The sequence below is a fragment of the Sciurus vulgaris genome (assembly GCF_902686455.1).
Source record: "Sciurus vulgaris genome assembly, chromosome: 4".
Lineage (NCBI taxonomy): Eukaryota > Metazoa > Chordata > Mammalia > Rodentia > Sciuridae > Sciurus > Sciurus vulgaris.
Genome location: NC_136464.1, coordinates 57582887 through 57597386, shown reverse-complemented (window position 1 = coordinate 57597386; position 14500 = coordinate 57582887). Strand labels below are relative to the sequence as shown.

Below are 14500 nucleotides of genomic sequence, written 5' to 3'. Positions count from 1 at the left end.
ATTTTTACGAACAATGTTTTAGACGAATAATTTTCAAATCACTAAATGACGAGGACATACTAAACACTAAAAAAAAAAAAAAAAAAAAAAATGGGTTTACTCTCTTTGTAATCTGTGTTGGGGATATGTAGAGAACCGAGTTCTTTTTCCCTCATAAACGCATCCTGTTAAGGGAATTGGAAAGCCTTTGTTCCAAAAGGCTCTGAGAAATGACTAGACTCTTCCAAGAGGTTCAAAGCCCAGTGGCCACGAAGGTCGTGCCAGAGCCGGAAGAGGTTGGTAAAGGAAGTGGTTGGGCAGGAGGTTAGAGAGGTTAGTGGGGCAGGGTCAGAAAGCTTTTGAGGCCATGAAATTGCCCTACAGCTCATGAGGGGCCTTGGAAGGATTCAAGCAATGTTACAGGGTGACTTTTGCAATGCAAATAAAGTTGCCTGGCCAGAAACTTCGCTTTTATGGGGTGCCGGGGTACTAGAATGCACACATAGGCTTCCTTAATTTCCTGTGTCATTGGTAGGAATGGGTTCCCAGGAAAAGTGGAAATAAATGTTAGGGCCATTTTAAGTTTACAGGGGACTGAGGTGACTGGGGTATGTTCCGGATGTCATGCCCTTGAGGCCTGTTGTTAAGTTTTTGTTGTTGTTTTCATTGTTGTTGCTTGTTGGGCTTTCTGTCAAAATGAATAAACAATTACTGTTGAAAGTTCTGAAAACACAGAAAAGGGAATAAATCACCCCAAACTATTATAGGCAGCCATGAACATTGCCATTTTAAAATCTGATCCTCTGACTCTTTTTCAGTGCACACAGATTGCAGATTTTTGTAGGATAATATACTGGAATGTCTTCCAAAAGTCTATTTTATAGCACGTAGTTTTTAGTAGAGAAGTTTCAATAGCTTCCAGCTGACAGCTAAAGAGCCCTGGGGAGCCGTGGATTATGTACAAGTGCCCTCAAATCCAGATGCATATCAAACGTTACCTGTAGGCGGAACAAACTAATCTATCACACACGTGTCCCACCATGGGGTAAACATGCATACAAATCATTCAGAAGTCCTACTGAACTGGGGGCCACTTGCTGCCAGTTTTTTAGTTAGTGCACTTTAAATGTGTTCGAGTGTTTTACATTAGGTCCTCAGATGTGCTGAGGTTCCAAAGGAGCCCATGTTTGTGAAGGTGAAAGAAAATCGAATAGGAGCCTAAGAGACTTGGGGAGACACAGCTGTTTCCATGTCACCCCTGAGGCCACGCCAGTTGCCTGCTTCCAGAGCAACCTCCTTTTCCTTCGGTTTTCCTCTTTAGCTCCTTTCCCTATGGGGAAGCAACCTGCTGATCCAGTTGGGTGATTCTTCTTCCATAGTCGATCAACAAACCTGAACTGCCTTTGCTACCTCTAGGAAATGGAAGATTCAATTTCTCAAGCAAAAATATTCTCAAAATGTGTGAATGTTTGTACAATAAGGCAACGATGATGATGATGCCCCTACATGCCAAGAGGACCCGGAGAGTCACGCAGCTGAATCTGTATCCACTAATGGCTTCATTCTTATTATACTCTTGTATTGTAGTTAAAAAGGCTGTCCTGTATGAAAAGAGCAAACCAATAACTTGGAAAATAAAACAGATTTCCTGTTTGCCATAAAAAAATAAAACTATTTCACATTTTATTAAAAAAAAAGGAGCTCTTACAAAGGTCACTGTCGAAGCCAATGGCTGATTCTTTTTTTCCCCCCGCACTTGATCTTGGAGGATGCAGTACAGCCTTGGTATATGAGACTTCAAGACTACAGCCTGTTTTACTTCTGGTTCAATTTCTCCAGTCACCCCTGACAGCTTACTGGCTAAACCTCCTCCTACTCTCTCTGGCAGTACAAGAGATTGAACCCAGGGGTACTATACCACTGAGCTACATCCCTACTCCTTTTTGAAAAAATCTGAGACAGGGTTTCAGGAGTTGTCCAGGCTGGCCTCAAACTTGCCATCCTCCTGTCTCAGCCTCCCTGGTTGCCAGGATTACAGGTGTGCCACACCCACCTGGCTTGTTTTCCTTGCTGGCCCTTCTTGCCCTCAGTGGAGTGTCCCAGTGTTGTCTTCTTTTGTCTTGCTACTCTCTCTCTCCTAGATGATCTCACATAAGCCCCAGGTTTAAATTGATCTGAAGATGCTTAGACCATTCAACCCAAACCTCAGCTCTGAGTTCCCTAGACAACACCTGTCTTTCAAAAAGACATCTCAAAAAATAAAATGGGGTGGCGATGTAGCTCCGTGGTAGGGTACTTGCCTGGCATGTGCACGGCCCTGGGTTCAGTCTCCAGTACTGCAAATAAATACAATGGTCAAGGTCAGTGGCATTGGCTCCCTCCTCCCCCATGGCTCCTCCTTCTCTTCTTCACTTTTGTAAATGACAGCAAAATCTACCTAGTTGCTCAAGGCCTAAAACTTGGGATCATCCCAGATTTCTCTTTCCCAAACTCCACATCCAGTCCATCAGTAGGAGCCAGTGGCTCTACCTCTATGACCAGTCCAACCCCTGTCTCCATTTCCAAGGCTGTATCGCTTGTCCAAGCACTGAGTCGAGGCCACAGCCTCCTAACTAGCCTTCCTCCCCCTTAGTCTTCCCCCATCTTGTTTCTCTTCTATATAGCAGTACACATCAGATTCCGTGTTACTCCCCTGCTTAAACGTAAGTGGCGGGTTGGGGATATAGCTTAGTTGGTAGAGCGTTTGCCTTGCAAGCACAAGCCCTGGGTTCAATCTCCTGCACCGCCAAATTAAAAAAAAAAAAAAAAAAGTGGCCCTCACTGAAACTGGAAATAAGTTCATCCAACTTACAAGCTTCTTCCTCTCTCTGACCCCGCCTCCTTCCGCTCTCCCGTGGCCCCTCACCCAGCCACAGGCTCTCTCCAAGCCTTCCTGTCTCAGGGCCTTTGTACCTGCTGATTCTTCCATGTGGCAGTTCTTCTCCCAGATCTTCAGCAGGCACTGTATCTGACACGTCCTTTATCCTTTTCACGTGTGTTTTCCTGTGTTGTATCTTCCCACAACCCCCACTTCCTGAGAGAATAGGACAGAAACTCTTGCTGACGTTATTTGAAGCAACTCCCTAGGGTTTGGTCAGGACTTGATTCCTAGTAGCCGCTCAGGATATATTTGTCAACGGATTCATATCTGATCCACATCTGCCAACTGTGAGGATTCTATAATCCAAGACTGTCAATGCTAGAACAGAAACAGCCTGAGCTCATTGTTTCACAGATGGGGAAACAGGCATAGTCACGTGCCCAGTTGCACTGATGCGGATTTACCCAAGCAAGTCAGTCATGCGTGATCCTTAGGTTTTTTTTTTTTTTTTTCCCCCATCAACTGTCATGAACCACGAAGGCAAGGGTTATTTGCTTCTAAATCTCCCTGCCAAGTTATCTTGAAAACAAATCTTGGAACACATTTTGCTGCCCATCTGTAAAACAAATCTTTGTGAGCACACAAACCAGTTCATATAATTTCTTCTGTAAAATCTACGTAGGCCCAGTTCTCTGTTCTTCAGGAGATCTATTACCTGGGGACTGCTCACGAAAATATAACCTTCAATAGACACGATTCATCCAGACCAACGTGGGCATCAAAAGAATTCGTACCATCTCTAAGTGAAAATTAACCATTTCTTGAGAGTCTTTAACTCTCTTTGAACAAGAAATAGGTGGGGTCTCAACCATTTTATATATCTTGAATACTACTACTTTCACCAGAGAACCATTTCTAACACCTGACATGCTTGTTAATAAGTGGAGAATTTCACCAGTGCATTCACCATGCTAATTAGTGACACCTTGGGGTGGACTGAGATGTTGAAACTGCCACTCTCTTCTTCTTCTTTTTGGTATTGGGGGTTGAACTCAGGGGCACTTAACCACTGAGCCACATCCCCAGCCCCTTTTTGTATTTTATTAGGCACAGGGTCTCACTAAGTTGCTTAGGGCCTCACTAACTTGCTGAGACTGGCTTTGAGTTTGCCATTCTCCTGCCTCAGCCTCCCAGGCTGCTGGAATTACAGGCATGACCTATGCCACCTGGTTGCCTCTCTCTTCTTAACTCCCAAGTTCATTGACTTCAAGTTGGTAACTTAAAAGTTGGAGATGGTAGAAATTTTTACACTATGGAAATTAGTAACTGCCTCCCCCTGCCCAGCTAGTTTGTAAACATTTTCCAGTGTACCAGCGATAAGATGAATAAGTCACTTCTGGAGTGTGACTTTCTGATAAAAATGTTGGCTGACCCTTACAAACAAGCTACCTCTATGAGTTAATCTTGACTTTATGTTAGAAATTACCTGGGGAGCCTCCAAATTAATACTGATTCCCAGGTCCCCATTGTGAGGTTCCAAACTTGACTAAGATGAGGGGTTTTGGCTATCAGGGGACATTTAAAGTTCACCAGGTGATTTTGATCTGCAGCCAGGGTGGCATTCATACCTGTATGTCACACATTCTGACAGTCTCACAAAAAGGTAATAGCAAAACCAGGATTAGCAAGGGCCTGCTGACCCCTCAACCCAGGGCTTCCGGTCAAAGAAGGGAAAAGTGGAGAGTTCTCCGTCTCTTCAGAGGGCCGTTTACAATCGTCAGAGAAGACCTAGCACCTGGCATTGCAGGTTTTGAGTGGAGAGAGACAAAAAGCAGCCCTGTGCCAGTTCTGAAGAGCTCCAGGCTCCCTCTCTAGGGACATGTCACCCTCAGCCCTCAGGCACTTTATGGGGTCGGAGAGCTTAAATGGCCTGATTAGAAGAAGCTGTGTGTCACCAAGGCTATACTGGAAAGATGAAAGAAAAGTCCATAGGAAGGAAAATTCAGAGCAGAGAGGAGCATGGGTAGCTGGGGCTATAGCTTAATACAGGGAGGGGGAAGGAGGTCAGGAGGCTGGCCTCTGGAGGCAAGGTGTTTAGCCCTCTAGGGATGGAGAGGGTTACAAACTTCTAGGGGTGGGGACAGAGATCAGTGCCTCAGCAAGAGGCTAGATCTGCAGGGCTGATGAAGGCTGTCACCCCCAGAAAGAAATGGTCTTTTCTGGCTCTTGGTTATTCATTTCAAGGTAACTCTTACAGGCCCCCCGGGTTCCACTCCTCTGCCTCAATGAGCACCTGGCAGGGATCCTTTCTTACCAGTAAGCTGGTTTCCTTTTTACTCTTCCAGACAGTACATTGCCTCCCTCACACCCCCCGCCCTTACTTTCTTCCTGCTAGGACAAAGACTGAGGGCTAGGGCCAGTGTGGCCTCTGCACGTCTTCATTTCTGGGGTGTGTGTGCGCGCAGAAGGCGGGAGCCCAGGGCAGGGCACTTGAAAAGGGTGCCATTCCTAGAATCACCACTAGGGACCCCACCCAGCACTGCTAGAGCACACGACCTTTGGACCATGCATTTAATTACTGGGATGCCACAACCTCAGATTGCCTGACTCCCAAGCCCTAGGCCGAGCTAGGCCTGCAGACAGGAAAACAACAGCGAGTAAAGCTGGGACCATCTAGCGTGGAAGACAGACTCACTGACACCTCTGATTCGTGGTGGAGAAAAAAGGCCAGGCGGAGGAGGCCGGGTCAGAACCAGGCTGAGTGTGCAGTGGAGGGAGCTGCCTACTCGACCAGGCCTGAGCGTGGGTCTGAGCAGAGAAGGGTTTCCAGAAAAAGAAGCAGTGGGGGCAGGGCTGGAACATCACCCTGCGCCTAAAGGGGAATTTCCATGGTCAGTTGGGGAAAAGGCCAGGAGCAGATCTGTTCCAGGAGACTGCAGCTCCATGGGGGTCTCTGGACCCCACCCTGGACTCTTTCACCTTCCTGAATGCAGCACTCCGCCCAGCTTAGGCATCGGAATCCCCCTTCCTTATTCACCTCTTGGACAGGCATTTGCCTGCCTCTTCCCCCGACCCGTACGGGGATTGAACCCAGGGGTGCTGTACCACTGAGCTACATCCCCCCAGTCCTTTTTATTTTGAGATAGGGTCTCATGAAATTGCCCAGGCTGGCCTTGAATGTGTGATCCTCCTGCCTCAGCCTCCCGAGTTGGTATTACAAGGTCTGCGGCCCCGCGCCTGGCTCATTTGCACATTTAACACCTTGGCAGTTAATTCCTGCCCTTTCAATTCACTTCTCTCCTCACACCCCATCCCGGTGCGTGTGTATGGGGGTGGGGGGGCGGCGGTGCTAGAGATGGAACCTCGAGCGCTCCACACAGAGCTCTGGCCCCGCCTCCGAAGCCTGCTTCAAAGCCCCCGGGTTAGGCACGCTCGCGCTCTCTCTAGCGCGCTGCCATCCACACTCTCCCACGCCCCGCTCTACGCTGGGAAAATAGGCATCGCCAGAGCTGAATGCCCCGCTCAACTGCAAAATCGGCCCCCTCCCCTTGCTTGGTCTACCCTGGTCTGGAGCCGCAGCCCCGCCCCTGACCCGTCACCCTCCCAGATGCTGGCCGCCGCCTCGCTCCCATTGGCCGCTGGGGCCGCTGGCTCCGGGGCTGGGGCAGTGATTGCGGCGCGCCCCTGTCAGTCGGGAAGAGATCACTGGTAGTGGGGGCGGGCCGCAGGGCAGCCGGGCAGCCGCAGGTGGAGCCTGGAGCCGTGGCGAAGGAACCGAGTCCAAACACTGAATCCCCGAAGCCCGGAATCCCCGAAGCCCTGCGCGGGGACCGGCCAGGATGCCCCGCGGGGACTCAGAGCAGGTGCGCTACTGCGCGCGCTTCTCCTATCTCTGGCTCAAGTTTCTCGCTCATCATCTACTCCACAGTGTTCTGGGTGAGTGATCCCTATAGGACCCGGGCTGAGGGGCATGAGGGTCCACATTCCTTTGACAGCTCCCACGCGGGCGGGTAGTTGTTTCTAGATTTAGCTGCTCCAGGGACAGCGCGGGGAGCGTGTTCTGGCTCCTCGCCCGACTCTTCCTGGGACCGGGAAATTCTGTCCGCCCAGTTCAGCCCTAATTTCAACTGCTTCATCTGGAATATTAGAGCCAGTTTACAGACCAAGCGCCACGTGGCTCTCCTGTGTTTCACCTGAACGGTGGTTTGGTCTGCCACCAGAGACCTCTGCGCATCAGCTGGCAGGCTGGGAGGCCAGGGTTAACGTTGGCCTCGCCCACCACGCCTGCAGGTTATTACGAGTTTGCCTCCCCATCAGCCTGTGAAGAAAGTGGTTAGTCTTTGTGATTGGGTTCACTTGGATTCAGGGTCTGGTCCCCACAATTACTTGCCTGTACCCCAGGTCAGGGTGCTTCCCCCTCCGTTTCTCGGTGGCTTCATTGGTGAAAGGAGGATGCACGTGCCTTCTGCATAGAGTGGAGGATAACAGTAGATGAGGTCTCTGTGGCTCCTACATGTTCAGTTACTCTTTCCATGGTCACTGGACTTTACCTCTTCTTCTGCCTTGTTGAGGAGCAGGACGGCAGAAGTTCCACATGAACCGGGCTTTGAATCCTGTCCCTACTATTTTCTAACTGAGTGATCTTGGGGAAGTTACTCTGGACCACAGTTTCCTCATCTGCAGATGGAGGCAGTCATTATTTTCACCTTTTAGGATGCACATGGAGATTAAGTGAAATGTCAGTGCTTAGCATGGAGATCAGTGTAGAGTTCAAGAAGCAAGAGCCGTTATTATGGGCAGGGATCTGGACACAGTAGTGTGAGCTCCCCAAGAGACTGGTTTCGATAAGGGCATTTTCAGACCATCTGTGAAGAAATGAGGATGCTTTTCTATACGCCAGCTCTACCCCCGTTCCTCTAGAATAGATCCCCTGACCCTGGTCTGCCCCAAGGGCAGACACTGTGCCCTCCTGAAACGCTTTCTCTCCTGGTTTCTCCCCCAGCCCCTCACTGGATCTTTTCTGCTGGCAGAAGCTGCTGAATTTGCTATCAGGACTTTTGATGGAATCTTTTTGTGGGTGTGACCCCGAGTTGGTAGTCAGGAGCTCATGATTCTAGTCCTACTCTGTAACTGACCCACAGGAATATATATCTTAGGCAAATCCCTCCTCTGTTTGGGTCTCAAAACTGTTAATTAATTTTTCCATGTAGAAAACTCTAGCCTCAGGCCAGCTTCCAGTCCAATTTCCTAGGTAAAGCGACAGAGAGATGAGCAGTGTTTTGGGACTAAAGGATAGAGCAAGGACCAGGATAGAAGCCTCTGCTGTTGTGGGGTTGCGGTGGGTGATTTGAGCTGTAATTCAGTGGTTCTCACTGCCGTTCCATCAAAATCAACTAGAGAGTTTTGCTTTTGCAGTGCAGGACTGAACGCAAGGCTGTGTGCACGCTAGGCAAGTGCTCCACCTCTGAGCCACACCCCCAACTCCCAACTAAAGGGTTTTAAAAAACACTACAGATTCCTGTGCCCTGGCAAAGGTATTTATTTAAATTTTCTCAGGCTCCAGGGAATTTTAGTGTGCAGTCAGGATTAAAAACTGCTGCATTAGATGGCCTCTTGGGTCCCGGAAGTCCCCAGGGATTCTTTGCCCACCCTTGTCTAGTCTGGAGCTCTTCTTTCTGCAGGTCAGTGGAAAGCAAAAGCCAAGGTTGATGGTGGAGAGGTGGGAGGGTGGGATTTCATTTCGGGCTTCACTCCTCTCAGTGTGTAATTCCTGGTGGGTCTCTTCACCTCCCCACGCCTTATTTTCTCATCTGTGAAATGGATACGTGATCCCCTGCCTCACACCCCGCTGAATTAATGATACAGTGAGAGAGTAAGAAAAGTGCTATACAAAGGTAAATTACACGATCTCAAATTTCAAGGACTTGTTCTGTCATTGCCCTTTGCAGCCCTCAGAGAAGCCCACCTTTTGGCCCTTGCTCGCCTTTTCTTGAGGCCAGGCAGAACTCAGAACTTGGAATCCTTCCTCTGGCCACCTGAGGTTGCCTTAGTCCCTGGAAGTATTTCTGCTTACTAATCTCACCACCAATGCCAAGAACTCAGACACCTGCCGATTCTGCCAGGGCAGCTCCAGGTGCCAGAGTTTGACTGCAGGGCAGGGGCTCAGTGTGAGTTAAGTAATTTGTCCTGGACTGAGACTGTTGTTAATTGGAAACCATTTGTAGGCGAGTCCATTATCTTGGTTCCATCCCTCTGCAAGAGTAGGGTGGGGCAAGGGTTATTTTCTTTATAAGCCCAAAGCGCTAACACTTTCTGTCTTTAGGCTCCGGGTCCTAAAATTTACCATATAGCCCATGCACCTTTTGTAAGACTTTCTCTTAAAAATAATTTTTGACAAAAATTAATAAGTGCATGCACGTAGCACAAAATTTGAAAACAGAAAAGCATCAGTAACACCTCCCTCCTTTCTCCTAGTGTAACCCTGTCCAAAGGGGACCCTTGCTCCAGGTTCTTGGGATCATTTACTGAGATATCCTGGGCAAAGGATGATGTAGGCACACACCTGTTTATATTGTATATATTATTATTATTATTATTTTTCCACATAAGGCAACACTATACCCAGAACTGGATATAGCTCCTTACTTTTTCACTTAAATCCTTGTTAAGTTTGGAGACCTGCCAGGGGCTGCTCCATTCTTAATGGCTACATAGATGTCACTCCAGGCTATGCCAAAATTTATTTGAATAGGCCCAGCTAGGGAATTCTGAAGTTGTTTTTCATCTTTTTTTTTTTTTTTTTTTTTATAGCAGGCATCTTTTGTTACCTTTGTAGCCTTTTGCATATGTGTGCATGTCTACAGGGTAATTTCTAGAAGTGGAATTGTTGGGTCAATGAGGATATGAATGTGTAACATAATGCAGAAGTACATTTAACAGCCACATATAGCTGGATACGTTTTTGAAAAGTGAGCTATACACCTATGCAGTCAACTCCAAGGCCCACCAATAGAACCGTGGAAACCAGAGGGTCCCTCTTGCCCCTTTAGTCTTTACCCCTTCCTTTCCCTGCAGGGGCAGTCCCCCCCCCACACACACCACTCCCATCCTCTGGCAGAACAGAATGGGGTTGCTTAGTTTTGCATGGGTATTTACATTTTTCTTTTCTTTTTTGCAGTCCTGGGGATGGAACCTGGGTCCTTGAGCATTCTAGGCAAATACTCCACCACTGAGCTACACTCCAGCACTTGATTTTGCTATGTTCAACTTCCTAAATAGAAGTGATACCAATTATAATATTTACTTAAAATATATTCCTTTTAACTGACTTTACATTTAAAAGGAGGTGTTGTATCTTTTCTACTAATGGGAAACCAGTCCCCCTCAACATAGATAGCAAATAATGGTTGAAATAATATAAAGTATGTAGATAATGAGACAACTTTATGGATACTAGCTACATGTCATGGGTCTTGGGGTCACACTTTCTTTTCAACGGGCAGGTTGGCAGGTACTTGAGCATCTTGAACTTAAGACTGAGACTCATGTGATTGGAGGGGTCAGAAGGGAATTGACCTCAAAAAGAAAGTTCAGGCCTTTGAGTCTATGAATCAGACCCTGAACCACCTGCAGTGATTTCTGGTTTTATACTGGGGAGCCCTCCTGTTTACAGAGGGGGCTGAGAGACTGGTGTGTTCAGAGTCTCTAGGGAGCTGGCCTGAGCCCCAGATCTCTTTTCCTCTGCAGGCCAGTTCTCCCCACTCTTTTCAGCATGTCCCTGAAATGTTCCCCTAGGATGGGTTCACTTGGAGACACTCAGAGCAGACTCTTCCCGCTGTCCAGGGTGAGTCATTATGACACCTGTACCCTCAAACCACTGGGGGCACACCTCTAATTTTAGCACTGCCCGGGGTATTCTAGAGATCTGTTTACATGACTGCTTTTCCTTGCTGGACTGCGGGCTGCTGGAGGTCAGGGACGTAACCCATTTGTGTCTTCCTCCAGATGCTGGGCACATAGTAGGTGCTCAGGGAGGGCTTGTTGCATGAGGGCCATGGAGTCCCAGCCACGCTACAAGGCAGGGATCTGGCCTGGGGCAGAGGCTGGGCTGGCTGTGCAGCCTCTGGGAGTCAGATTTGCAGAGTGAGCTGGGCTGACCATGCAGCCTCGGGCTCTCTAGAATGGCCAAACCCTGTTGCCTTGGCAATGGGGCAGGGTTTCCAGTTGGGTAAGGGTGTCAGGGCTGGGTGTTGACTAATGAGGGAGAAAGAGCCTGGTGGGGCTGGCGAGTGGGGAGGAAGTGCGTGTGGATAGGTGCTGGAGGAAATGAACACCAGAGGCAATGTGAGCTCTTTCTGGCCTCCTCCGGGGTTGGACCTGTGCATCAGAGCTTGGCTTACGAGCCTTTGCATTTCCCTATGGTGTAGTGGCTAGAGTGGGGCCCCTGCGCCATGCTTCCTGGACTCCAAATCCGAACTCTGGCACTTACAGGTCAAATGAAGGAGACATTCACTTTCCTGTGCCTGCCTTATCTGTGGATATTAGAACCTGCCAGAAGGTAAATGGATTAAACTGTAAAAGACACACAGACACTCCAGCAAACACTCCACATCTAACTAGGCAGCTGTCCTTTTCCTTCCTTCTTCTCTGTGCCCCAGCTGCTTAATAGCCACAGATAGAGAATGCAAAGGACCCTGAGACGCCTTATTTGACAGGGGAGAAAACAGCTGGGGGAGAAGGGTGTTGCTGGAGAGTCCTCAGTCAGTTAGTGACAGACCAAGACCAGGACCCGGGTGTCTACCCAGTGATCTTTCCAGCCCCACAGCTCCAGGGAGCAGGGGAGGGTAGGAGGTGGTCTTCTGAGAGGAACCAGGTACCTGGCCTCCCAGCGTGGTACCAGGTGACACTAGATAGAAAAGAATGTGGATTCAGTTTCCAGCTCTTTGAAAAGGAGCTTTGTTGTTTGTGTGAAAATAATACGTGCACCTGGTTAAAAAACAAATTCAAGCAACTTGGGAGAGCACAGTGGAGACGATAAAAGTCACCTTCAGTTCTACCCCCTGGAGGGAGCTAATGTTATTTGTTAGTAAGCATCCACCCGGATCTTTTTGTACATCTATGGAGATGTTTTATTTCCTTGAGTTTTGTTTTTTTTCTTGCACTTGGTTCATTGGGCAAGGCCATCTTCTGTTCCAGGCAGGTATTTCAAAGGGGAAATTGTGAAAATGCTTTCGGAAGAGGGACAGTCTTCACTTTGGAAAAGTGGTCGGTGTGCCTCATGGGAGGGGATGGCCTCACAACCTGGGGCTGGCCTTGGGCTTGAGGCACAGAGCAGTCCTCTCTTCCTACAAGAGAAGTGGGAAAACCATCTGGTGCCTTCCTTGAATAAAGGGCAAACCATGGTCCCGAGAGGATCCCCTCACTCAGTCTAGAGTCTGTGCACGGCCCCTTCCTGGGGGAGATCGCCTTAACTTGCAGGACTGGACCCTGGACCTTTGGCTTTTGGTTCCTGGAGAAGCAGGTATAACCAGCTGCCTGCCTATCCTACCTTTTCTAAGTGACTCACAGTGCCACCCTGGGTGGGGCTCAGAGGAAAGCAGATAAGGGCCTGATAGTGAAATTTCTGTACCAGCCAGCTCCATTGGCAGGGAAAGATGTCATCTGGGTGAGCCAGGACAGAGGGCCTTTCCCAGACATGTGAATGGATGTGAGTGGGTTTGAATTGATATCTTGCTAGGGGCAGAAGGGTCCAGTCTAAGCCAGCCATTCTTTCTGCACAGAGGGGGATGGTTCAGTTGCTTATTCATTCAACAAATTGTTATATGACACCTGTTATATGCACTGTGATAGGTACAGGAAAACAACTGAACAAGAGAGGCTGCAGACAAAGCAGAAAATAAACATCCTTGCTAAGGAGGGAATCAGGGAGTTAGTGGGGAGGGCTGGGGGTTCCTACTTTAGATGATATGGTCAAGGAAGGCCATAATGAGGAGCTGATATCCCAGCTGAGACTTAAAGAATGAGAAGGAGCCAGCCATGGGAAAAGGCCTATAGAGAACATACCAGACAGAGGGGAGAGTAAATGCAAAGGGCCTGAGGCACATAGGCAGGCAAGGCTGGAACAGAAGGGGAGCCCTAAGAGGGACCCAGATGAGGATGGAGAGGGTGGCAGGGACCCAGTCAGATGAGAAGTTTGGAGTCTAAACAACTGAAAAGGGAGGTTTAATTACGACTGGAGGCAGGGCCATCAGGAGACTTAGATCAAGTGCCAGCTCTTCCGTGTGACCCTGGGTAAAGGATCACCTCTGTGCATCCTAGCTCCTCATCTGTGGATGCCCCAGCAGGCTGTAGGGACTCCTATGAGAGCCAAGGCACCAGGCCCCATGCCCAGGGAGGATGGAGACTCTCCTGGGGTGCTTTGCATTGCTCAGGGGGAGCTGGGGACATAAGGTGTGACGAGGACTCTGGAATCAGTTCTGCAGAGGAGGCTGCTTTCCGGGGATGTGCGGCCTGCTGGAGCAGATGGTTGTGGCCGTGCCTGTAAGCTGGGAGCTCTGATCCTTGGTGCACATGGCCTCTTCAGGGGTTGATCTGTTCCTGCCCCTTCAACCCTGGACTGGCATGGTGCACCAGCAGAGGTTGTGACCTCGCAGCAGGCAGCCGGGTCCAGGCAAGGCTGTGACAGCTGGTCCCAGCATCCAGAGAAGTGGGGCTGTGAGAAGCACTTCTGGGGGCCCAGGGAGGGTCTCTGCTGCGCCAGGAGTGTCCGACATGTGGCCATCGATGTGGTGTACCTGTTGGGCTCCAGGCTAGGCCTCTGGGGTCAGAAGAGGTGAGACAGAGTGGTCTGAGGTGTCAGCTCCCCTACCTGGAGGGCCACCCCTGAGGGAGGTGAAAATGGACATGGGCAGCAGTGGTCAGTGTGAGCTGGGCTGCCCGCATGGCTGCCACAGTCCTCCAGGGGACTTGGAGGGCTTGAGGGCTGGCGGGAGGTGAGCCTGCTGGGGAGCTTGTCTCGCCGTGGAACCCCGCAGGTAGGTGAGGAGGGCCCTGCTCTGTCAGAAACCAGGTTGGGAGAAGGAGCGCTTCTGGGTGGATGAGCAGAGAGCGGATTCAGTTAGCTGTGTGACCCGGGAGAGGTGATGGACAGCTCTCTTGCTTCGATTTTCTTTTCTGTTGAAAGGTGCTTCCCTCAGGGGCGAGGCATGGAGGGGCAGCCTCTGGAGTCCTTGGCGTGGGTCTCACAGGGTCATCGCGATACTGGGAGCAGATGCCATCTGGTACCTGTTGTCATCACGCTTTCCTTTACTTCTCTGGATCCTCAAAACAACCCTGGGAGCTGGGCAGGACAGGAAGTCTTAGCCAACAGTTTATAGATGTGGAGACGGAGGCCCCGAGAGGGGAAATGGCTTGTTTGAGGCCACCATCGGCATCGGCCCTTTCACCGTGAAAATGGCGCCGGTCATATTTCGTTTGACTTTTTCCGAGAGGAGCTTCCTCACCAGGGAAGGCGCTTGCACCTTGGCTTGCCGGGAGAGGAGGAGGAAACGGCCTTGGCTGCTGCGGCTTGTTTTTCCGTGTTTGGAGCCCTCCCGCATCCTGCCTGGGAGAGGGGGACCGCCACCTCCCAGGGCAGCTGCAAGTCCCTCTGGATGGTCACAC

General features: G+C 49.7%; 1 protein-coding gene across 1 annotated transcript in view; it reads left to right on the top strand.

Annotated features, from left to right (window-relative positions):
• Positions 1–6542: 6542 nt before the first annotated feature.
• Positions 6543–14500, top strand: part of LOC306658636 (tetraspanin-15-like) — a 44226-nt gene continuing 36268 nt past the window's right edge. The window contains 2 exon segments of the mRNA XM_079135816.1: positions 6543–6741; positions 6743–6775. Of these exon segments, the coding sequence (XP_078991942.1) occupies positions 6679–6741; positions 6743–6775 (96 nt within the window). The 5' untranslated portion in view covers positions 6543–6678.